Source organism: Bradysia coprophila, unplaced genomic scaffold (assembly GCF_014529535.1).
Source record: "Bradysia coprophila strain Holo2 unplaced genomic scaffold, BU_Bcop_v1 contig_97, whole genome shotgun sequence".
NCBI classification, from domain to species: Eukaryota; Metazoa; Arthropoda; class Insecta; order Diptera; family Sciaridae; genus Bradysia; species Bradysia coprophila.
The window spans coordinates 1-26063 of record NW_023504025.1 but is presented as its reverse complement, the minus strand read 5'-3'; the positions used below and the strand labels follow the sequence as shown (position 1 = coordinate 26063).

The 26063-nt window shown below is 38.1% G+C and overlaps 3 protein-coding genes and 1 long non-coding RNA gene across 4 annotated transcripts; 3 read left to right on the top strand and 1 right to left on the bottom strand.

The window, feature by feature from the left end:
- Window positions 1-1483: 1483 nt before the first annotated feature.
- On the top strand, window positions 1484-2299 carry LOC119085579 (dual specificity protein kinase CLK2-like). The gene has a single exon (XM_037195997.1). It carries the CDS (start codon window positions 1484-1486, stop codon window positions 2297-2299), a length of 816 nt encoding a protein of 271 aa, XP_037051892.1.
- An 8405-nt stretch (window positions 2300-10704) lies between these two features.
- On the top strand, window positions 10705-11801 carry LOC119085578 (serine/threonine-protein kinase Doa-like). The gene has a single exon (XM_037195996.1). It carries the CDS (start codon window positions 10705-10707, stop codon window positions 11758-11760), a length of 1056 nt encoding a protein of 351 aa, XP_037051891.1. The 3' UTR covers window positions 11761-11801.
- An 8440-nt stretch (window positions 11802-20241) lies between these two features.
- LOC119085581 (dual specificity protein kinase CLK2-like) lies at window positions 20242-21047 on the top strand. The gene has a single exon (XM_037195999.1). The coding sequence runs from the start codon at window positions 20242-20244 to the stop codon at window positions 21004-21006; it is 765 nt and encodes a 254-aa protein (XP_037051894.1). The 3' UTR covers window positions 21007-21047.
- Window positions 21048-24802: 3755 nt separating this feature from the next.
- LOC119085580 lies at window positions 24803-26063 on the bottom strand. Its single transcript, XR_005089318.1, has 3 exons — window positions 26002-26063; window positions 25771-25944; window positions 24803-25150 (listed from the first exon to the last, which is right to left on the bottom strand). It is a non-coding gene; the product is annotated as an uncharacterized LOC119085580 (long non-coding RNA).

The following is a 26063-nucleotide window of genomic DNA, read 5'->3' as shown; positions in this document are numbered from 1 at the left end:
AATAGAGTTTGTGGATCAGTAGCCAATAGTCAGGAAACAGCGAATTTCCTTTTATTGCAATTTTCTTACGTAAATCTTCAGAGGAAATTATTTTTGTAAATAGTTAACGACGTAATAGTATGTTGTGTTACAAGTATTGTACAACATTACAATACGTGTAACACATCATGCTTTGTGCCAACCGAGAATTGAAATAGACAAGAGCACAAAAAATCATAATTTTCATTGTAAACAATCACTCTACAAACTTGATCGATCACATTGCTTTGCATTTTCTCAAACGAATGCTGTAACAACTCATACAAATTCCATATCAACACTGCTTTGAGTGTTGTAATATCACATCAAACGGGTGATGAAATAAGTCACTTTACAACACAAAAATGAGTGCTGAAAAGAGTCGTATTTCAATTCTCGGTGGCACAAAAGCTGTTGTCACACATTGAATGTAAATAGAGTTTTTGAAGTTTATACTTTTCTGTTTTCCCGCATCTCCCACAATAAAATCGCTAGCTGTACCTGCAAACCTCCTCAGTCGTCATTAGGCAGCATCAACTCCAATCTATAATTACCGTTATAGACACACATTCTTATTTGTTAATTCGTATTATCCAACGTAAAAGTGCTTCCAGTGCTTCCAGAGTACTATTTTGTATGACAAATTTTTCCAGATTTTTTTACAGCGCAAAAATTTGTTTTAGTACTCTATTTGGAGTACCACTCATGCTTGAAGTGCGTTGCTATTTCGAATGAATTGATTGCAAAATTACCCTATACTTGCAGCACCGTGCAAAAATGATCAAATTGAATTCTGACGAAAGAAAAACTTAGTTTCATCGATCTCATCCGAAGATATTGAAAAATTCCGTAATTCCGTAACTATTTAACTTACCCCGATGATAACATGTATTGTCCCAATAATTTCTCCACAGTTCAAATTCCATCTGTTCATTCTTCGCACACACAACCATATTATCTGACTTGATGAGATGCATACAAATACCAATCACTACATTAAGTTAGGTGTGTAAATTGTCACGAAAGGATTCATATTCTTCGCAAACATAAATGACAAAATATTGTTAATTTCATTACAATTTGCAAGTGAGTCATGTGCACCAACAAAGTTTTATTGCTGTAAGCTGTGCTAATTGATTTTTCAGTTTTTTCCGCATTTTTCTTTGCTGTTCGTCTAACGCTTTACAAACTACACAATTATGTTTATCTACATACAAGAACTAATGAAGGGGTGTATTCAACAGCCATCCAATGAGTCTCTTTGACTGTCATAGCTTGTAGTTTTTGTTTCATCTTTGTTTTATGGAAAAAGAAGAACCGAGTTGAAAAGGTCCCAAAAGGTACATAACTTGTCAGTAACAAACCGACCTCAGACAATTAACGTAGCATTTTTAGCAACCAGTGGTGAAGTTCTAGAGAAAATTCAAATTTCCAAAAAATTAACAAAAATCAGCAACACAACAAAATGTCAAACCAAACGTGTACCGAAACTGAACCGAGTCCAAGCGTAGACCGACATGGCCATCTCATCTGTGAACCGGGTGCAACCATAACCGATAGATATCGAATTGTGAGAAAACTGGGCAAAGGCTCCTTCAGCCGGGTGGTGGAAGTCACGGACACCAAAACGGAGTCAACAGTTGCATTGAAAGTGAGCAGAAATAAGTCAAGTTGCAGGAAGGCGGCAAAGAGAGAAATCATGTTTTTGGGTTATATTGCACGACGCGATCCGGACGACACCAGCCTATGTGCCAAAATGCGAGATGCATTTTTATGGCACGGACACTACTGCATTACATTCGACATACTTGGATCCGATGTGTACCATTTCCTCGAACTCAACGAATTCGTACCGTTCCCGATGGATCAAGTGCGGCACATGGCCTACCAGCTGTGCCATGCAGTGAACTTTTTACATCAACAAGGGATCATACACACCGACCTGAAGACGGACAATATTCTGTTTGTGGATTCGAGCTACACGAAGGAGTATCATCCGGAGAAGAAAATGAATATTCGGTCGGTTAACCGAAATGATATTCGTTTGATCGATTTGGGCTGTGCTGAAGATGACGAATTACCTCAGTCATACACCATCAGTAATCGGTGTTATCGTGCACCTGAAGTCGTGCTGAAAAATAATTGGAGCCATCCAGTCGATGTGTGGTCGATCGGTTGCATTCTTTACGAATTACACACCGGAAACCTGCTATTCAATACAGACGATGACGATTTGGAACATTTGGCGATAATGGAAAGAATTCTGGTGAATTTCCTGTAGCCGGCGAGCATAAACTTTCCGAATGGTAAGTTAAACTTCGATTGGACTCAGCGACCGTTAGAGGTACATTGTCATCAACCGCTGCGTACTTCAATAAAGGCGGAAATCGATGACGACTTAATCGACTTGATGGAGAAAATGTTGGCTTACGAACCGGCGAAGAGAATTACATTGAAGGAGGCATTGACGCATCCATTCTTTGACAAATTGCCAGCGTCTCAACGACTAACGGTTTAATCAAATTTTTGTAAAACAATATTTCTGTCTTGAATGTATAAACGAACGCAGGAGAATTTTTTAAATAAAATTTTGAATTGTAAACTGATTGTGTTCTTCATTGTCACGCTTTATGCCAATAATAAAGAAATTTTATTTTTCAACACTCGATACCACAAAATTTTCTGAGAAATATTGGAATCTCGACCCAAAGCTGATGGCTCAATTTACTTATTTGCTGAATAACTGATAGCTCATTTCAGTTCAAAAAAAAAACTGATTGGGCCTATGGAGCTACCACTTATTACAACTCACCGAAAATTCGGAAAACGCTCAGAAAAAATATCAGTTTTTGGGAATTTCTGAATTTTTCTCCGAATTTTTAGAAAAAAAAACTCCAGAAAATAAACCGTGGCTAATTGCCTCCTTCGATTAAGTAAAGAGTTTTTCGACCGATTTTTTTATTTTCAAATAATTCGGTTTGTGTCATAGCTAAATTCAATCATTAAAATCTGTCCAACTGAATATTTCCTCGACTATTCCAACGACTCTTCATCCTTCCTCTCATTATCCTTTACACATACTATTTTATATGGGTTTGTACAGTCTCTACCAGAGATGGGAAATTACCGGTAATTTATTTATTGTCGGTAATATTACGTAACATTGGATAATATTACGAAATCTTAAATTACCAATATTACCGATGTTTCGGTAAGTATTACGTAATTTACCAATACAAAATTGTAACAATTCGATATATTTTTACTATCAGAATCCATGGCGAAGTTGAATATTATTCAGCAATATGTCCTTTTGCGAAAATGATCCTTTATACGGTGTACTATTTTCTGTTTATTTTCGTGAATTTTACGTGAAACTCAACTTTCGCATGTGTCACACGGTAAACCAGTACCTTCGATACTGCTACATAATTGATTGCTTATGAAAAAACTTGTGATACTCGGAAACTCACTCGTGTGTTTTTGAGCAACTTGCCTTGATTGACTCTACATTTGACAAAAAGACAGTAACCGGAGCCTTTGTTGCTGGAAAACACCTTTATCACATAAAAGAATTACTTTCTCCAGCATGGAATGTAAACTACTATTACATGCGTCACTTTGAGCTTTGTTGAGTAAAGTATAGTTGACTGAACAAGAACGTGGAATCTTACTTCTTGCGTAGATGTTTCCAAATGTTTGTTTCGACTATTCAGATAACCAAACTCGTATTCGGCTAGTTGAAGAAGGGGTACACGAGTCGAAAGACTTGGAAGCACTTGTGTTACGTTATCACGCTAGATTGTATGTCGCTACCGACAATATTCAACGATGGCAGTGCCGGAAACTCGGTCTTTTTAGGATACGAAATTTGAAATGAAATTTCATTTGCTAACAAATTTCAGTTTTCGATCTAAGCCCGTGTCCTTATGAAGTGACAGAAGACCGAGTTGCCGACGGCGTCATTCAATGACAACTCTGAGAGAAATCGTAAAAATCCACGCTCTTTTAATTATCAATTTCGGTTGAAGCTCATTCAAATGTGTATACTACTCGACTCTTTTTGAACAAGTTGTTTAACTAGGCTGAACTAGGCCTAACTAAAACAAAATTATACGATAAAATACACTTGAATTTGCTAAAAACGAGTAATTTTGTTGAAAATGATTAAAATTTACAATATGTTAACCGATTTTTGGTAATATTACGTAATATTACCGGATGCTTTAAATTACCAATATTACCGAGCTTCGGGTAATATTACGTAATTTTACGTAATATTACCGGGTAATATTACGGGCCCATCTCTGGTCTCTACTCAGCTCAACGATAAATTTGCTTAATGAAATTTGAAGCAGCCAGATCCAACGCAATTCTTTGGCGACTCACAAAAGTTCGGAACCCAAGTGTGGCGTCCCATTTCGTTTTAACGTAGCGTCCGCTAACGGTTTCTATAGAATTGTATGAATTTGGTGAATACGATAGCATGAGCAGTAATCAACATCAAGTCAAACAAGACACACTTTGCGGAGAAACAATGAGCAAGTCAATTTTTCGATGAAAATTGCAAAACATTAAAGCGGTCTTTTGAACATTACATAGCGTCCGATCAACAAGTCTTGTATTAAAGAGATGTGTGCACGAATGGTTTATTATGAACCATGTAACAATTCTATTTAACGTGTTTCTGCTGTAGTACCTCAAGTTGCGAGCCAAACGACAAACGAAAGTGCATATAATTAACCGTCCACAACAGGTACAACTTTTAATGCAAAGGGACCAAATTACGAGACAAAATTTTTGTTATTTTGTCCCGTGGCATGAAATAGTTATTTACATGCTACATGCGTCGAAAACCATACTTTTCATGTTTCAAGCACTACTTTCGATGTCCTCAGCATGTACAATCCATTACATAACTCGGGATACAAATGAAAAGTCTTGCTTTTCTGTGTTTATTGACCTCGGCTTCGCCTCGAATCAACAAAATTCACACAAAAAACTCTACTTTTCATCTTTTTGACTATGATCACTTTTGCTTGAAGTGCGTTGATTGAATTGAAGTTTTTTGTTTCGTGGAGAAAACCGGTAAGCCAAAATACTTTTCATCCGTACGGCGTGAATGACCTTATTTTCTCCACTCAAATGTGGTGACAAGATGACGTTTTGTTGACAGATCAGGTGATAAAATTATTGCTTTCTCATTGGGTGAACAAAAGTTTTTCTCTTTGCAACTTTGTTTTGATTATACACGCCACGCACAGATTACAAATTATGAGCTCACCTCGGGAAGAAATAGGAAATTCCAACTTTCGTCGATAAACAATTTTTAGTCCAGCTGACCTACATACGAGCATAAAGACATGAAATGTTAATCCGCAATCGCTCCTTGAATCCATTTCCCATCCAGATCGTTTGTCAAATGAAACCACAAAGGAGGCTTCGACTCAAACGAATGTCGATTCGTAAATTTATTTTCGATAATTTAAAATCTTACAATAAAAGAGTAACCGTTTCATCATTGAAACCAAGTACAGCCCAACCGTACACACTCAGTACATGGAAATTAATTCACAAACACGCAGACACAATTGAATACTAAAATAGTTATTGCTATCGAATGCAAGTCATATCCAAATTGTTCGACATCACTTAAGAGCGATCATTCGTTGAGCTTGGACGCAAAAGTGTCATTCAACACAAGTTTAAAAGATTTCGAAATCCATTTCAGTTTGACTATGGATCGTTATAAAGTATCGATTTCCAGTCAATTTCAGGGCTTTATTCTGAAAATTCCGAAAATCTTAGAAAAAATTTCAGTTTTTTCGTAGTCTTAACCAAATTTTTGTCGGAAGTTTCTCCGAATTATTCGGAGTTTCCTCCAAATTATTCGGAGTGTCTTCCGAATTTTTCAAGATCTTCAAAAAAAATCCCAAAAATAAACCGTGGCTAATTGCCTCCTCCGCTTAAGTAAACCGTTTTTCGACCGAATTTTTTTAATTTTCAAATATTTCGGTTTGTGTCTTAGCTAAATTCAATCATTGCTCTTAAAATCTGTCGAACTAACTACTCCAACGAAACTGGATCATTCCAATCCGTTACACACATTTTGTGTGAACTTTATATGGATTGTCCAGTCTCTATACAGTTCAACGATAAAATTTAATTGAGTTTACAGCTACCAGGTAAAATAAATACTAAAATTATTAAAATGCTAAATCCCAACATAGAAATACCATCAGAGCTATAAGCAGAGAAATGCTACAAGTGGTCAGCAATGCATGAGATCAAACGCGTGAATGACATCTGGGCTCTCTCATTAATTGAGAGAATTGACACAATTCGCTGTTCTCTTTTCTCCCATCATACGCACTGTACATGTTCTATCGCTTGCAGTGCTGGGAACCTAGCATTTCTCTGAGTTATAAATAAATTAAATCTTAATCGCACATTCACTGCCTCTCACACTCACCCATCCACACAAAAATCTACATTCTCTCTCTCTCTCTCTCTCTCTCCCATTCATTTTGACTAAATAAGTAGAAAAGTTCAAATACTTAAATAACTCAGGAATCAGGTTACGACTACATGATTCATAGTAACTTCATCCTTGACACTGTTATCCGACAGCAATCGCCGTACGCTTGTGTGCCGTGCGTCACCATTACCGTTAAGAACAACTTCCTGAGCGCGTGATTTTCGCTTGAAGTCTCTACACAGGAAAATGCACTGAAATTGGGAGAGGAAAAAATTACGATTAAAGCGGGAATGACAGGCATGGACGAGCACCAGATATGGAATGAAAGCTAAACGTGGAAATATTTATCTGACGAAACTCTGAGTCAAAGAAAGCTTGAAACCTAAGGTTTGTAGTGCTGCCAGCACAAGTCTCAGCACCCGCCCATGAAGTAGTAGTCGGAGACCTATTGTTATTTCATTCATAAAAGAGTTTAACAATGAAAGCACCAACCGGTATATGTCCGGAGACTGGTGCACCCACCTCATTTAGTCAAAGTTCGGTTCTGGTTTTTAGATGAGTTTCAAGTCCGAAAGTGGAAGTGAACAGCAAAGCGTTCATTTCGATCTTCAGTGCGATATTGGGCATTGAGGACGATACCCGAAAAACGATTAAACTCAATTATTGTTCAGCGAAATACGTTGCCCAAAATAAACTTTTGAACTCGGTTCTCGATGGCAACGAATTGATTCCACACCAAACTGACACTGAGTCGATCAACTGCACCGAAATCATCGAAAACAAAAGGAATGAATTCGAAAAAGAATTTGTTAGCTTGGAAGCGTCCAAGGGTCGAACTCTAGCAAACTGTGTACGGCACGCCTACGAAAAGGGTCGATTTTTCGATTATTCGATCGCATTGGAAGTTCTCAGTCTCAGCAATTTGAAACTGTCGAAAGCTATGAGAGAAAGTGAACTTTTAAGATTGACCAAGGGGAAGGCACGATATTTTGTATCAGCGTCATTTTGCAGCAGTGCTGGATCGCTGGAAGGGATGTACGTACTGACATTGATGCTTGTGGCATTCTGTGCTACAAAGATCTACTGAAAATGTCGTCTTGAATCAACAGATTCAATTCACCATCATCATCATCATCATCATCTTGCCGCGCACGATTCAGCGCCAAGGCTTTCACTTCACATTCATTTAACATGCAATAAACTCACTTAACTTTTGTCGAATATTTGAGAAAAAAGTTACTTTTACTTGGACTTTCTTTTAGCCCCGTACGAAGCGGCTCATAGGATTACGATGCCGTGTGTAATTGATGTAATTCGAAGCAGACGGTAAGGACAAAGTGTTTGCCTATGTTTGTGTGTCTGTCACGTCGATATCTTGAGTAAATCAAATGCGATTTCAAAATTTCCCCCGAAAGATAGTCGAAATAGTGAGGTTCAGTTCGAAGATGGAGATCCTAGGGTCCTTCTTGAGTTAGGGCCGCCTAAGTGTTTTAAGTTCCTTTGAGTGTATCTACAGCAGAATAAACGATGGAAATGTAAATGACACGACAAACGATAGGTATTGTCGGTACCAATCTAGGAAAAAAATCGGTTGAGCGGACCGTTAGTTAGAAAGAAGTGAAACACTACTCGGCCCTAAGTGTATTTTGCACATAACTCGAGAGTAAATTTCGCCTCATTCACACAACAGGTGTGTGAGAGAGGTCCCGATAGTACAGAAGGAAAATCTCTCTCAAATAATGAATCGGTAGAATATCGAATGAGAATGGGTAATTTATGGGCTGCCTTCAAAGCCCTTTTCTGCAATACTTGGAGCTCATCGATAGCCGACCTACAGGCTGATTCCCAAATCCCAACAAGGTAAGTCAAATGACAGTGCACTGTGGAAAAATAGATAAGTCTTAAGACCTTCTTCGGGAAAAAGCAGCCTCTTAAGAAACCCTATCCGACCAGAGATAACAGGCGCCGAGTGACTGAAATGACCATTCCACCGAATAAACTCATCCAGCGTCAGTTCTCGACACTTTACACGTTCTCGTTTTACCCGAATTCAGAGTCATCTTGTTTAGCCGAAAGTACTCTGCCAACACGGCTACTCGATTCGAACAAGTTAGTATCATCTACAAACCGAACGGACACGATTTAACAGTCAGATCGTATAAATCGTTAATGAACACCAGAAACAGCAATGGAGACAGCACTCCACCCTGAGGCACTCTCGGAGTCTTTCTAATAGATGGGTAACACCTAGGCAACCTTGAGCTCATCGTTTTTTGGGTTACTACGTTCGACCCAACCTGAGACACAACGAACATGTGAATTGGATGCTTCTGAAAGCTAACACCGATTCGCATAAACCGTATTCTATCATGACAGTGAATAATGGTATCCCACAGGAATTGAAGGTTAAAGTCTATGTAACCATATTGAGGCCGGTTCTTACTTGTGCCGACGCGGTTTGGCATATTTTACCAAAATACTTGATTAAAAGGTTGAAAGTCTTCGAATGCCTTTGTATGGCAATAAATTTTAGAAGATCGAGAACAAATTATTAGTTTTCATGCACAAAGTTATAAAAGTGCCGAGACTAAACGTACACCTGTACGATTTGGCTTTTTGGGAGGTGCGGGAAAAGAGGAAAAGTATACACAGCCTGTTTTGCGTGTTTTTGTTTGTTTTCTTCAGTTTTCATCGGATAACTTCAGAAGAACCTGCTCAAGATTGATATGCTATGTGTCAAATAATATAGATATTGACGAGACCTATCAGAAATTCTATGGCCTTTAAAAATAGAGTTTGTGGATCAGTAGCCAATAGTCAGGAAAACAGCGAATTTCCTTTTTATTGCAATTTTCTTGCGTAAATCTTCAGAGGAAATTATTTTTGTAAATAGTTAACGACGTAATAGTATGTTATGTTACAAGTATTGTACAACATTACAATACGTGTAACACATCATGCTTTGTGCCAACCAAGAATTGAAATAGACAAGAGCACAAAAAATCATAATTTTCATTGTAAACAATCACTCTACAAATTTGATCGATCACATTGCTTTTCTCAAACGAATGCTGTAACAACTCATACAAATTCCATATCAACACTGCTTTGAGTGTTGTAATATCACATCAAACGGGTGCTGAAATAAGTCACTTTACAACACTAAAATGAGTGCTGAAAAGAGTCGTATTTCAATTCTTGGTGGCACAAAAGCTGTTGTCACACTTTGAATGTAAATAAAGGTTTTTGAAGTTTATACTTTTCATGTTTTCCCGCATCTCCCACAAATAAAATCGCTAGCTGTACGTGCAAACCTCCTCACTCGTCATTAGGCAGCATCAACTCCAATCTATAATTACCGTTATAGACACACATTCTTATTTGTTAATTCGTATTATCCAACGCAAAAGTGCTTCCAGTGCTTCCAGAGTACTATTTTGTATGACAAATTTTTCCAGATTTTTTTACAGCGCAAAAATTTGTTTTAGTACTCTATTTGGAGTACCACTCATGCTTGAAGTGCGTTGCTATATCGAATGAATTGATTGCAAAATTACCCTATACTTGCAGCACCGTGCAAAAATGATCAAATTGAATTCTGACGAAAGAAAAACTTAGTTTCATCGATCTCATCCGAAGATATTGAAAAATTCCAAAATAAGTTAGGTGTGTAAATTGTCAACGAAAGGATTCATATTCGCAAACATAAATGACAAAATGTTGTTAATTTCATTACAATTTGCAAGTGAGTCATGTGCACCAACAAAGTTTTATTGCTGTAAGCTGTGCTAATTGATTTTTCAGTTTTTTCCGCATTTTTCTTTGCTGTTCGTCTAACACTTTACGAACTATACAATTATGTTTATCTACATACAAGAGCTAATGATGGGTGTATTCAACAGCCCTTTGCTGCTCGTCTAACGCTTTACGAACTATGCAATTATGTTTATCTACATACAAGAACTAATGATGGGTGTATTCAACAGCCATCCAATGAGTCTCTTTGACTGTCATAGCTTGTAGTTTTTGTTTCATCTTTGTTTTATGGAAAAAGAAGAACCGAGTTGAAAAGGTCCCAAAAGGTACATAACTTGTCAGTAACAAACCGACCTCAGACAATTAACGTAGCATTTTTAGCAACCCAGTGGTGAAGTTATAGAGCAAATTTTAATTTCCAAAAAATTAACAAAAATCAGCAACACAACAAAATGTCAAACCAAACGTGTACCGAAACTGAACCGATTCCAAGCGTAGACCGACACGGCCATCTCATCTGTGAGCCGGGTGCAACCATAACCGATAGATATCGAATTGTGAGAAAACTGGGCAAAGGCTCCTTCAGCCGGGTGGTGGAAGTCACGGACACCAAAACGGAGTCAACAGTTGCATTGAAAGTGAGCAGAAATAAGTCAAGTTGCAGGAAGGCGGCAAAGAGAGAAATCATGTTTTTGGGTTATATTGCACGATGCGATCCGGACGACACCAGCCTATGTGCCAAAATGCGAGATGCATTTTTATGGCACGGACACTACTGCATTACATTCGACATACTTGGATCCGATGTCTACCATTTCCTCGAACTCAACGAATTCGTACCGTTCCCGATGGATCAAGTGCGGCACATGGCCTACCAGCTGTGCCATGCAGTGAACTTTTTACATCAACAAGGGATCATACACACCGACCTGAAGACGGACAATATTCTGTTTGTGGATTCGAGCTACACGAAGGAGTATCATCCGGAGAAGAAAATGAATATTCGGTCGGTTAACCGAACGGACATTCGTTTAATCGATTTGGGCTGTGCTGAAGATGACGAATTACCTCAGTCATACACCATCAGTAATCGGTGTTATCGTGCACCTGAAGTCGTGCTGAAAAATAATTGGAGCCATCCAGTCGATGTGTGGTCGATCGGTTGCATTCTTTACGAATTACACACCGGAAACCTGCTATTCAATACAGACGATGACGATTTGGAACATTTGGCGATAATGGAAAGAATTCTGGGTGAATTTCCTGTAGCCGGCGAGCATAAGTACTTTCCGAATGGTAAGTTAAACTTCGATTGGACTCAGCGACCGTTAGAGGTACATTGTCATCAACCGCTGCGGACTTCAATAAAGGCGGAAATCGATGACGACTTAATCGACTTGATGGAGAAAATGTTGGCTTACGAACCGGCGAAGAGAATTACATTGAAGGAGGCATTGACGCATCCATTCTTTGACAAATTGCCAGCGTCTCAACGACTAACGGTTTAATCAAATTTTTGTAAAACAATATTTCTGTCTTGAATGTATAAACGAACGCAGGGAGGATTTGTAAATAAAATTTGTGAATTGTAAACTGATTGTGTTCTTCATTGTCACGCTTTATGCCAATAATAAAGAAATTTTATGTTCTCAACACTCGATACCACAAAATTTTCTGAGAAATATTGGAATCTCGACCCAAAGCTGATGGCTCAATTTACTTATTTGCTGAATAACTGATAAACCGTAGCTCATTTCAGTTCAAAAAAAAAAAAAAAACTGATGGTGCCTATGGAGCTACCACTTATTACAACTCACCAGAAATTCGGAAAATGCTCAGAAAAAATATCAGTTTTTGGGAATTTCTGAATTTTTCTCCGAATTTTTAGAAAAAAAAAACTCCAAAAAATAAACCGTGGCTAATTGCCTCCTTCGATTAAGTAAAGAGTTTTTCGACCGATTTTTTTATTTTCAAATAATTCGGTTTGTGTCATAGCTAAATTCAATCATTAAAATCTGTCCAACTGACTTTTCCCTCGACTATTCCAACGAGACCGGATCATTCCAATCCTTTACACATACTATTTTATATGGATTGTACAGTCTCTACCAGAGATGGGAAATTACCGGTAATTTATTTATTGTCGGTAATATTACGTAACATTGGGTAATATTACCGAAATCTTAAATTACCGATGTTTCGGTAATATTACGTAATTTACCAATACAAAATTGTAACAATTCGATATTTTACTATCAGACTCATGCGAAAGTTGAATATTATTCAGCAATATGTCCTTTGCGAAAATTATCCTTTATACGGTGGAAACTCAACTTTCGCATGTGTCACACGGTAAACCAGTACCTTCGATACTGCTACATAATTGATTGCTTATGAAAAAACTTTGTGATACTCGGAAACTCACTCGTGTGTTTTTGAGCAACTTGTTTGATTGACTCTACATTTGACAAAAAGACAGTAACCGGAGCTTGTTGCTGGAAAACACCTTTATCACATAAAAGAATTACTTTCTCAGCATGGAATGTAAACTACTATTACATGCGTCACTTTGAGCTTTGTTGAGTAAAGTATAGTTTGACTGAACAAGAATGTGGAATCTTACTTCTTGCGTAGATGTTTCCAAATGTTTGTTTCGACTATTCAGATAACCAAACTCGTATTCGGCTAGTTGAAGAAGGGGTACACGAGTCGAAAGACTTGGAAGCACTTGTGTTACGTTATCACGCTAGATTGTATGTCGCTACCACAATATTCAACGATGGCAGTGCCGGAAACTCGGTCTTTTAGGATACGAAATTTGAAATGAAATTTCATTTGCTAACAAATTTCAGTTTTCGATCTAAGCCCGTGTCCTTATGAAGTGACAGAAGACCGAGTTGCCGACGGCGTCATTCAATGACAACTCTGAGAGAAATCGTAAAAATCCACGCTCTTTTAATTATCAATTTCGGTTGAAGCTCATTCAAATGTGTATACTACTCGACTGTTTTTGAACAAGTTGTTTAACTAGGCTGAACTAGGCCTAACTAAAACAAAATTATACGATAAAATACACTTGAATTTGCTAAAAACGAGTAATTTTTGTTGAAAATGATTAAAATTTACAATATGTTTTCTGATTTTTGGTAATATTACGTAATATTACCGATGCTTTAAATTACCAATATTACCGAGCTTCGGGTAATATTACGTAATTTTACGTAATATTACCGGGTAATATTACGGGCCCATCTCTGGTCTCTACTCAGCTCAACGATAAATTTGCTTAATGAAATTTGAAGCAGCCAGATCCAACGCAATTCTTTGGCGACTCACAAAAAGTTCGGAACCCAAGTGTGGCGTCCCATTTCGTTTTAACGTAGCGTCCGCTAACGGTTTCTATAGAATTGTATGAATTTGGTGAATACGATAGCATGAGTAGTAATCAACATCAAGTCAAACAAGACACACTTTGCGGAGAAACAATGAGCAAGTCAATTTTTCGATGAAAATTGCAAAACATTAAAGCGGTCTTTTGAACATTACATAGCGTCCGATCAACAAGTCTTGTATTAAAGAGGTGTGTGCACGAATGGTTTATTATGAACCATGTAACAATTCTATTTAACGTGTTTCTGCTGTAGTACCTCAAGTTGCGAGCCAAACGACAAACGAAAGTGCATATGCCAAACGACAAACGAAAGTGCATATAATTAACCGTCCACAACAGGTACAACTTTTAATGCAAAGGGACCAAATTACGAGACAAAATTTTTGTTATTTTGTCCCGTGGCATGAAATAGTTATTTACATGCTACATGCGTCGAAAACCATACTTTTCATGTTTCAAGCACTACTTTCGATGTCCTCAGCATGTACAATCCATTACATAACTCGGGATACAAATGAAAAGTCTTGTTTTTCTGTGTTTATTGACCTCGGCTTCGCCTCGAATCAACAAAATTCACACAAAAACTCTACTTTTCATCTTTTTGACTATGATCACTTTTGCTTGAAGTGCGTTGATTGAATTGAAGTTTTTTGTTTCGTGGAGAAAACCGGTAAGCCAAAATACTTTTCATCCGTACGGCGTGAATGACCTTATTTTCTCCACTCAAATGTGGTGACAAGATGACGTTTTGTTGACAGATCAGGTGATAAAATTATTGCTTTCTCATTGGGTGAACAAAAGTTTTTCTCTTTGCAACTTTGTTTTGATTATACACGCCACGCACAGATTACAAATTATGAGCTCACCTCGGGAAGAAATAGGAAATTCCAACTTTCGTCGATAAACAGTTTTTAGTCCAGCTGATCCGCAATCGCTCCTTGAATCCATTTCACATCCAGATCGTTTGTCAAATGAAACCACAAAGGAGGCTTCGACTCAAACGAATGCCGATTCGTAAATTTATTTTCGATAATTTAAAATCTTACAATAAAAGAGTAACCGTTTCATCATTGAAACCAAGTACAGCCCAACCGTACACACTCAGTACATGGAAATTAATTCACAAACACACAGACACAATTGAATACTAAAATAGTTATTGCTATCGAATGCAAGTCATATCCAAATTGTTCGACATCACTTAAGAGCGATCATTCGTTGAGCTTGGACGCAAAAGTGTCATTCAACACAAGTTTAAAAGATTTCGAAATCCATTTCAGTTTGACTATGGATCGTTATAAAGTATCGATTTCCAGTCAAATTCCGAAAATCTTAGAAAAAATTTCAGGTTTTTCGTAGTCTTGGCCATCTTTTCAGAATTTTTTCCGAATTATTCGGAGTTTCCTCCGAATTATTCGGAGTGTCTTCCGAATTTTTCAAGATTTTCAAAAAAAATCCCAAAAATAAACCGTGGCCTCCTCCGCTTAAGTAAACCGTTTTTCGACCGAATTTTTTTAATTTTCAAATATTTCGGTTTGTGTCTTAGCTAAATTCAATCATTGCTCTTAAAATCTGTCGAACTAACTACTCCAACGAAACTGGATCATTCCAATCCGTTACACACATTTTGTGTGAACTTTATATGGATTGTCCAGTCTCTACACAGTTCAACCATAAAATTTAATTGAGTTTACAGCTACCAGGTAAAATAAATACTAAAATTATTAAAATGCTAAATCCCAACATAGAAATACCATCAGAGCTATAAGCAGAGAAATGCTACAAGTGGTCAGCAATGCATGAGATCAAACGCGTATGTGAATGACATCTGGGCTCTCTCATTAATTGAGAGAATTGACACAATTCGCTGTTCTCTTTTCTCCCATCATACGCACTGTACATGTTCTATCGCTTGCAGTGCTGGGAACCTAGCATTTCTCTGAGTTATAAATAAACTAAATCTTAATCGCACATTCACTGCCTCTCACACTCACCCATCCACACAAAAATCTACATTCTCTCTCCCATTCATTTTGACTAAATAAGTAGAAAAGTTCAAATACTTAAATAACTCAGGAATCAGGTTACGACTACATGATTCATAGTAACTTCATCCTTGACACTGTTATCCGACAGCAATCGCCGTACGCTTGTGTGCCGTGCGTCACCATTACCGTTAAGAATAACTTCCTGAGCGCGTGATTTTCGCTTGAAGTCTCTACACAGGAAAATGCACTGAAATTGGGAGAGGAAAAAATTACGATTAAAGGGGGAATGACAGGCATGGACGAGCACCAGATATGGAATGAAAGCTAAACGTGGAAATATTTATCTGACGAAACTCTGAGTCAAAGAAAGCTTGAAACCTAAGGTTTGTAGTGCTGCCAGCACAAGTCTCAGCACCAGCCCATGAAGTAGTAGTCGGAGACCTATTGTTATTTCATTCATAAAAGAGTTTAACAATGAAAGCACCAACCGGTATATGTCCGGAGACTGGTGCACCCACCTCATTTAGTCAAAGTTCGGTTCTGGTTTTTAGATGAGTTTCAAGTCCGAAAGTGGAAGTGAACAGCAAAGCGTTCATTTCGATCTTCAGTGCGATATTGGGCATTGAGGACGATACCCGAAAAACGATTAAACTCAATTATTGTTCAGCGAAATACGTTGCCCAAAATAAACTTTTGAACTCGGTTCTCGATGGCAACGAATTGATTCCACACCAAACTGACACAAGTGACACAGAGTCGATCAACTGCACCGAAATCATCGAAAACAAAAGGAATGAATTCGAGAAAGAATTTGTTAGCTTGGAAGCGTCCAAGGGCCGAACTCTAGCAAACTGTGTACGGCACGCCTACGAAAAGGGTCGATTTTTCGATTATTCGATCGCATTGGAAGTTCTCAGTCTCAGCAATTTAAAACTGTCGAAAGCTATGAGAGAAAGTGAACTTTTAAGATTGACCAAGGGGAAGGCACGATATTTTGTATCAGCGTCATTTTGCAGCAGTGCTGGATCGCTGGAAGGGATGTACGTACTGACATTGATGCTTGTGGCATTCTGTGCTACAAAGATCTACTGAAAATGTCGTCTTGAATCAACAGATTCAATTCACCATCATCATCATAATCATCTGGCCGCGCACGATTCAGTGCCAAGGCTTTCACTTCAGATTCATTTAACATGCAATAAACTCACTTAACTTTTGTCGAATGAATAATATTTGAGAAAAAAGTTAGTTTTACTTGGACTTCTTTTAGCCCCGTACGAAGGAGCTCATAGGATTACGATGCCGTGTGTAATTGATGTAATTCGAAGCAGACGGTAAGGACAAAGTGTTTGCCTATCTTTGTGTGTCTGTCACGTCGATATCTTGAGTAAATCAAATGCGATTTCAAAATTTCCCCCGAAAGATAGTCGAAATAGTGAGGTTCAGTTCGAAGATGGACATATTAGGGTCCTTCGTGAGTTAGAACCGCCTAAGTGTTTTAAGTTCCTTTGAGTGTATCTACAGCAAAATAAACGATGGAAATGTAAATGACACGCCAAACGATAGGTATTGTCGGTACCAATCTAGGAAAAAAATCGGTTGAGCCGTTGAGCGGACCGTTAGTTAGAAAGAAGTGAAACACTACTCGGCCCTAAGTGTATTTTTCACATAACTCGAGAGTAAATTTCGCCTCATTCACACAACAGGTGTGTTCTCACCGATAGTACCGATAGTACAGAAGGAAACTCTCTCAAATAATGAATCGGCAGAATATCGAATGAGAATGGGTAATTTATGGGCTGCCTTCAAAGCCCTTTTCTGCAATACTTGGAGCTCATCGATAGCCGACCTACGGGCTGATTCCCAAATCCCAACAAGGTAAGTCAAATGACAGTGCACTGCTGGAAAAATAGATAAGTCTTAGGACCTTCTTCGGAAAAAAGCAGCCTCTTAAGAAACCCTATCCGATCAGAGATAACAGGCGCCATGTTACTGAAATGAACATCCCACCGAATAAACTCATCCAGCGTCAGTTCTCGACACTTTACAAGTTCTCGTTTTACCCGAATTCAGAGTCATCTTGTTTAGCCGAAAGTACTCTGCCAACACGGCTACTCGATTCGAACAAGTTAGTATCATCTACAAACCGAACGGACACGATTTAACAGTCAGATCGTATAAATCGTTAATGAACACCAGAAACAGCAATGGAGACAGCACTCCACCCTGAGGCACTCTCGGAGTCTTTCTAATAGATGGGTAACACCTAGGCAACCTTGAGCTCATCGTTTTTGGGTTACTACGTTCGACCCAACCTGAGACACAACGAACATGTGAATTGGATGCTTCTGAAAGCTAACACCGATTCGCATAAACCGTATTCTATCATGAAAGTGAATAATGGTATCCCACAGGAATTGAAGGTTAAAGTCTATGTAACCATATTGAGGCCGGTTCTTACTTATGCCGGCACGGTTTGGCATAGTTTACCAAAATACTTGATTGAAAGGTTGAAAGTCTTCGAATGCCTACGTATGGCAATAAATTTTAGAAGATCGAGAACAAATTATTAGTTTTCATCTACAGAGAAAATGCACAAATTGGGGCCATCCATAAAGGACGTCCGCACTATGGGGGTGAGGGGAGGTTCGCCAAAGTGTGACCGCCATACATTTGTGTAGTGGAAAAGTGCGGACAAGGGGGGAGGGGGGGTCTAAAATTCCAGAAAAATAGCGGACGTCGTTTATGGACGGCCCCATAAGTTATAAAAGTGCCGAGACTAAACGTACACCTGTACGATTTGGCTTTTTGGGAGGTGCGGGAAAAGAGGAAAAGTATACACAGCCTGTTTTGCGTGTTTTTGTTTGTTTTCTTCAGTTTTCATCGGATAACTTCAGAAGAACCTGCTCAAGATTGATATGCTATGTGTCAAATAATATAGATATTGACGAGACCAATCAGAAATTCTATGACCTTTAAAAATAGAGTTTGTGGATCAGTAGCCAATAGTCAGGAAAACAGCGAATTTCCTTTTTATTGCAATTTTCTTACGTAAATCTTCAGAGGAAATTATTTTTGTAAATAGTTAACGACGTAATAGTATGTTGTGTTACAAGTATTGTACAACATTACAATACGTGTAACACATCATGCTTTGTGCCAACCGAGAATTGAAATAGACAAGAGCACAAAAAATCATAATTTTCATTGTAAACAATCACTCTACAAACTTGATCGATCACATTGCTTTGCATTTTCTCAAACGAATGCTGTAACAACTCATACAAATTCCATATCAACACTGGTTTGAGTGTTGTAATATCACATCAAACGGGTGCTGAAATAAGTCACCTTATAACACTAAAATGAGTGCTGAAAAGAGTCGTATTTCAATTCTCGGTGGCACAAAAGCTGTTGTCACACATTGAGTGTTTAAAGGTTTTTGAAGTTTATACTTTTCCTGTTTTCCCGCATCTCCCACAAAGAAAATCGCTAGCTGTACGTGCAAACCTCCTCACTCGTCATTAGGCAGCATCAACTCCAATCTATAATTACCGTTATAAACACACATTCTTATTTGTTAATTCGTATTATCCAACGCAAAAGTGCTTCCAGTGCCAGCTGCCAAATAGAGTACTATTTTGTATGACAAATTTTTCCAGATTTTTTTACAGCGCAAAAATTTGTTTTAGTACTCTATTTGGAGTACCACTCATGCTTGAAGTGCGTTGCTATTTCGAATGAATTGATTGCAAAATTACCCTATACTTGCAGCACCGTGCAAAAATGATCAAATTGAATTCTGACGAAAGAAAAACTTAGTTTCATCGATCTCATCCGAAGATATTGAAAAATTCCAAAATAAGTTAGGTGTGTAAATTGTCAACGAAAGGATTCATATTCGCAAACATAAATGACAAAATGTTGTTAATTTCATTACAATTTGCAAGTGAGTCATGTGCACCAACAAAGTTTTATTGCTATAAGCTGTGCTAATTGATTTTTCAGTTTTTTCCGCATTTTTCTTTGCTGTTCGTCTAACACTTTACGAACTATACAATTATGTTTATCTACATACAAGAACTAATGATGGGTGTATTCAACAGCCATCCAATGAGTCTCTTTGACTGTCATAGCTTGTAGTTTTTGTTTCATCTTTGTTTTATGGAAAAAGAAGAACCGAGTTGAAAAGGTCCCAAAAGGTACATAACTTGTCAGTAACAAACCGACCTCAGACAATTAACGTAGCAACCCAGTGGTGAAGTTCTAGAGCAAATTTTAATTTCCAAAAAATTAACAAAAATCAGCAACACAACAAAATGTCAAACCAAACGTGTACCGAAACTGAACCGAGTCCAAGCGTAGACCGACATGGCCATCTCATCTGTGAACCGGGTGCAACCATAACCGATAGATATCGAATTGTGAGAAAACTGGGCAAAGGCTCCTTCAGCCGGGTGGTGGAAGTCACGGACACCAAAACGGAGTCAACAGTTGCATTGAAAGTGAGCAGAAATAAGTCAAGTTGCAGGAAGGCGGCAAAGAGAGAAATCATGTTTTTGGGTTATATTGCACGACGCGATCCGGACGACACCAGCCTATGTGCCAAAATGCGAGATGCATTTTTATGGCACGGACACTACTGCATTACATTCGACATACTTGGATCCGATGTCTACCATTTCCTCGAACTCAACGAATTCGTACCGTTCCCGATGGATCAAGTGCGGCACATGGCCTACCAGCTGTGCCATGCAGTGAACTTTTTACATCAACAAGGGATCATACACACCGACCTGAAGACGGACAATATTCTGTTTGTGGATTCGAGCTACACGAAGGAGTATCATCCGGAGAAGAAAATGAATATTCGGTCGGTTAACCGAACGGACATTCGTTTGATCGATTTGGGCTGTGCTGAAGATGACGAATTACCTCAGTCATACACCATCAGTAATCGGTGTTATCGTGCACCTGAAGTCGTGCTGAAAAATAATTGGAGCCATCCAGTCGATGTGTGGTCGATCGGTTGCATTCTTTACGAATTACACACCGGAAACCTGCTATTCAATACAGACGATGACGATTTGGAACATTTGGCGATAATGGAAAGAATTCTGGGTGAATTTCCTGTAGCCGGCGAGCATAAGTACTTTCCGAATGGTAAGTTAAACTTCGATTGGACTCAGCGACCGTTAGAGGTACATTGTCATCAACCGTTGCGGACTTCAATAAAGTCGGAAATCGATGACGACTTAATTGACTTGATGGAGAAAATGTTGGCTTACGAACCGGCGAAGAGAATTACATTGAAGGAGGCATTGACGCATCCATTCTTTGACAAATTGCCAGCGTCTCAACGACTAACGGTTTAATCAAATTTTTGTAAAACAATATTTCTGTCTTGAATGTATAAACGAACGCAGGGAGGATTTGTAAATAAAATTTGTGAATTGTAAACTGATTGTGTTCTTCATTGTCACGCTTTATGCCAATAATAAAGAAATTTTATGTTCTCAACACTCGATACCACAAAATTTTCTGAGAAATATTGGAGTCTCGACCCAAAGCTGATGGCTCAATTTACTTATTTGCTGAATAACTGAATAACTGATAAACCGTAGCTCATTTCAGTTCAAAAAAAAAACTGATGGTGCCTATGGAGCTACCACTTGTTATAACTCACCAAAAATTCGGAAAATGCTCAGAAAAAAATATCAGTTTTTGGGAATTTCTGAATTTTTCTCCGAATTTTCAGAAAAAAAAACTCCAAAAAATAAACCGTGGCTAATTGCCTCCTTCGATTAAGTAAAGAGTTTTTCGACCGATTTTTTTATTTTCAAATAATTCGGTTTGTGTCATAGCTAAATTCAATCATTAAAATCTGTCCAACTGACTTTTCCCTCGACTATTCCAACGAGACCGGATCATTCCAATCCTTTACACATACTATTTTATATGGGTTTGTACAGTCTCTACCAGAGATGGGAAATTACCGGTAATTTATTTATTGTCGGTAATATTACGTAACATTGGGTAATATTACCGAAATCTTAAATTACCAATATTACCGATGTTTCGGTAATATTACGTAATTTACCAATACAAAATTGTAACAATTCGATATTTTACTATCAGACTCATGCGAAAGTTGAATATTATTCAGCAATATGTCCTTTGCGAAAATTATCCTTTATACGGTGGAAACTCAACTTTCGCATGTGTCACACGGTAAACCAGTACCTTCGATACTGCTACATAATTGATTGCTTATGAAAAAACTTTGTGATACTCGGAAACTCACTCGTGTGTTTTTGAGCAACTTGTTTGATTGACTCTACATTTGACAAAAAGACAGTAACCGGAGCTTGTTGCTGGAAAACACCTTTATCACATAAAAGAATTACTTTCTCAGCATGGAATGTAAACTACTATTACATGCGTCACTTTGAGCTTTGTTGAGTAAAGTATAGTTTGACTGAACAAGAATGTGGAATCTTACTTCTTGCGTAGATGTTTCCAAATGTTTGTTTCGACTATTCAGATAACCAAACTCGTATTCGGCTAGTTGAAGAAGGGGTACACGAGTCGAAAGACTTGGAAGCACTTGTGTTACGTTATCACGCTAGATTGTATGTCGCTACCACAATATTCAACGATGGCAGTGCCGGAAACTCGGTCTTTTAGGATACGAAATTTGAAATGAAATTTCATTTGCTAACAAATTTCAGTTTTCGATCTAAGCCCGTGTCCTTATGAAGTGACAGAAGACCGAGTTGCCGACGGCGTCATTCAATGACAACTCTGAGAGAAATCGTAAAAATCCACGCTCTTTTAATTATCAATTTCGGTTGAAGCTCATTCAAATGTGTATACTACTCGACTGTTTTTGAACAAGTTGTTTAACTAGGCTGAACTAGGCCTAACTAAAACAAAATTATACGATAAAATACACTTGAATTTGCTAAAAACGAGTAATTTTTGTTGAAAATGATTAAAATTTACAATATGTTTTCTGATTTTTGGTAATATTACGTAATATTACCGATGCTTTAAATTACCAATATTACCGAGCTTCGGGTAATATTACGTAATTTTACGTAATATTACCGGGTAATATTACGGGCCCATCTCTGGTCTCTACTCAGCTCAACGATAAATTTGCTTAATGAAATTTGAAGCAGCCAGATCCAACGCAATTCTTTGGCGACTCACAAAAAGTTCGGAACCCAAGTGTGGCGTCCCATTTCGTTTTAACGTAGCGTCCGCTAACGGTTTCTATAGAATTGTATGAATTTGGTGAATACGATAGCATGAGTAGTAATCAACATCAAGTCAAACAAGACACACTTTGCGGAGAAACAATGAGCAAGTCAATTTTTCGATGAAAATTGCAAAACATTAAAGCGGTCTTTTGAACATTACATAGCGTCCGATCAACAAGTCTTGTATTAAAGAGGTGTGTGCACGAATGGTTTATTATGAACCATGTAACAATTCTATTTAACGTGTTTCTGCTGTAGTACCTCAAGTTGCGAGCCAAACGACAAACGAAAGTGCATATGCCAAACGACAAACGAAAGTGCATATAATTAACCGTCCACAACAGGTACAACTTTTAATGCAAAGGGACCAAATTACGAGACAAAATTTTTGTTATTTTGTCCCGTGGCATGAAATAGTTATTTACATGCTACATGCGTCGAAAACCATACTTTTCATGTTTCAAGCACTACTTTCGATGTCCTCAGCATGTACAATCCATTACATAACTCGGGATACAAATGAAAAGTCTTGCTTTTCTGTGTTTATTGACCTCGGCTTCGCCTCGAATCAACAAAATTCACACAAAAACTCTACTTTTCATCTTTTTGACTATGATCACTTTTGCTTGAAGTGCGTTGATTGAATTGAAGTTTTTTGTTTCGTGGAGAAAACCGGTAAGCCAAAATACTTTTCATCCGTACGGCGTGAATGACCTTATTTTCTCCACTCAAATGTGGTGACAAGATGACGTTTTGTTGACAGATCAGGTGATAAAATTATTGCTTTCTCATTGGGTGAACAAAAGTTTTTCTCTTTGCAACTTTGTTTTGATTATACACGCCACGCACAGATTACAAATTATGAGCTCACCTCGGGAAGAAATAGGAAATTCCAACTTTCGTCGATAAAACAGTTTTTAGTCCAGCTGATCCGCAATCGCTCCTTGAATCCATTTCACATCCAGATCGTTTGTCAAATGAAACCACAAAGGAGGCTTCGACTCAAACGAATGCCGATTCGTAAATTTATTTTCGATAATTTAAAATCTTACAATAAAAGAGTAACCGTTTCATCATTGAAACCAAGTACAGCCCAACCGTACACACTCAGTACATGGAAATTAATTCACAAACACACAGACACAATTGAATACTAAAATAGTTATTGCTATCGAATGCAAGTCATATCCAAATTGTTCGACATCACTTAAGAGCGATCATTCGTTGAGCTTGGACGCAAAAGTGTCATTCAACACAAGTTTAAAAGATTTCGAAATCCATTTCAGTTTGACTATGGATCGTTATAAAGTATCGATTTCCAGTCAAATTCCGAAAATCTTAGAAAAAATTTCAGGTTTTTCGTAGTCTTAGCCATCTTTTCAGAATTTTTTCCGAATTATTCGGAGTTTCCTCCGAATTATTCGGAGTGTCTTCCGAATTTTTCCAAGATTTTCAAAAAAAATCCCAAAAATAAACCGTGGCCTCCTCCGCTTAAGTAAACCGTTTTTCGACCGAATTTTTTTTAATTTTCAAATATTTTCGGTTTGTGTCTTAGCTAAATTCAATCATTGCTCTTAAAATCTGTCGAACTAACTACTCCAACGAAACTGGATCATTCCAATCCGTTACACACATTTTGTGTGAACTTTATATGGATTGTCCAGTCTCTATACAGTTCAACGATAAAATTTAATTGAGTTTACAGCTACCAGGTAAAATAAATACTAAAATTATTAAAATGCTAAATCCCAACATAGAAATACCATCAGAGCTATAAGCAGAGAAATGCTACAAGTGGTCAGCAATGCATGAGATCAAACGCGTGAATGACATCTGGGCTCTCTCATTAATTGAGAGAATTGACACAATTCGCTGTTCTCTTTTCTCCCATCATACGCACTGTACATGTTCTATCGCTTGCAGTGCTGGGAACCTAGCATTTCTCTGAGTTATAAATAAATTAAATCTTAATCGCACATTCACTGCCTCTCACACTCACCCATCCACACAAAAATCTACATTCTCTCTCTCTCTCTCTCTCTCCCATTCATTTTGACTAAATAAGTAGAAAAGTTCAAATACTTAAATAACTCAGGAATCAGGTTACGACTACATGATTCATAGTAACTTCATCCTTGACACTGTTATCCGACAGCAATCGCCGTACGCTTGTGTGCCGTGCGTCACCATTACCGTTAAGAATAACTTCCTGAGCGCGTGATTTTCGCTTGAAGTCTCTACACAGGAAAATGCACTGAAATTGGGAGAGGAAAAAATTACGATTAAAGCGGGAATGACAGGCATGGACGAGCACCAGATATGGAATGAAAGCTAAACGTGCGAAGGAAATATTTATCTGACGAAACTCAGAGTCAAAGAAAGCTTGAAAGTTCAGTTGAAACCTAAGTTTGTAGTGCTGCCAGCACAAGTCTCAGCACCAGCACAAGTCTCAGCACCAGCCCATGAACTAGTAGTCGGAGACCTATTGTTATTTCATTCATAAAAGAGTTTATCAATGAAAGCACCAACCGGTATATGTCCGGAGACTGGTGCACCCACCCATTTAGTCAAAGTTCGGTTCTGGTTTTTAGATGAGTTTCAAGTCCGAAAGTGGAAGTGATATTTGGCAAGGAGTAGAAATAGAACAACAAAACCAGATGTGCATGCTGTGCTGTTAAGGAGCTTTCGAGAGCTTTAAGCTTCCTTTGTATTCAAGTGAAATCTTTCACTTTTTCATTGGAATACCAAAGAAGCTTAAAGCTTCGAAATCTCTCCAAAGCTCATAAGCAATGCGATACGGTGTTTCGGCTTTGAAATATTGTGATTCAGATATCGGAAGGCGAGATGACTTGAACCGCACTGCACCAGACTTACCGTCATTACAGCGAAAAAAACTCCAATGCTGATCCGGCCAACACATCCCACCAATGATGTCGATGATCTGTTATACGCGACACGGAGCACACGCACGCCCAGAACAAAAGCAACACTTGCAGCAACAGCAACAGAAATTGGCTGCGAATGCGTGGCATTCGTCTCTGTAGATACCTGCAATGTGAACGGGTGTTAACGGGTTTCTATAGATGAGAAAGTCGGTTGCGTTACCATATCATGAAAATTGCTTCGAAGAAACTGATTGACGAATGGCCGGATGGAAATGACTTGGA

Excerpts from the sequence above, each read along its gene's own strand:
- LOC119085579 (XM_037195997.1), top strand. The coding sequence starts at position 1,484 with ATGTCAAACCAAACGTGTACCGAAACTGAACCGAGTCCAAGCGTAGAC.
- LOC119085581 (XM_037195999.1), top strand. The coding sequence starts at position 20,242 with ATGCGAGATGCATTTTTATGGCACGGACACTACTGCATTACATTCGAC.
- LOC119085578 (XM_037195996.1), top strand. The coding sequence starts at position 10,705 with ATGTCAAACCAAACGTGTACCGAAACTGAACCGATTCCAAGCGTAGAC.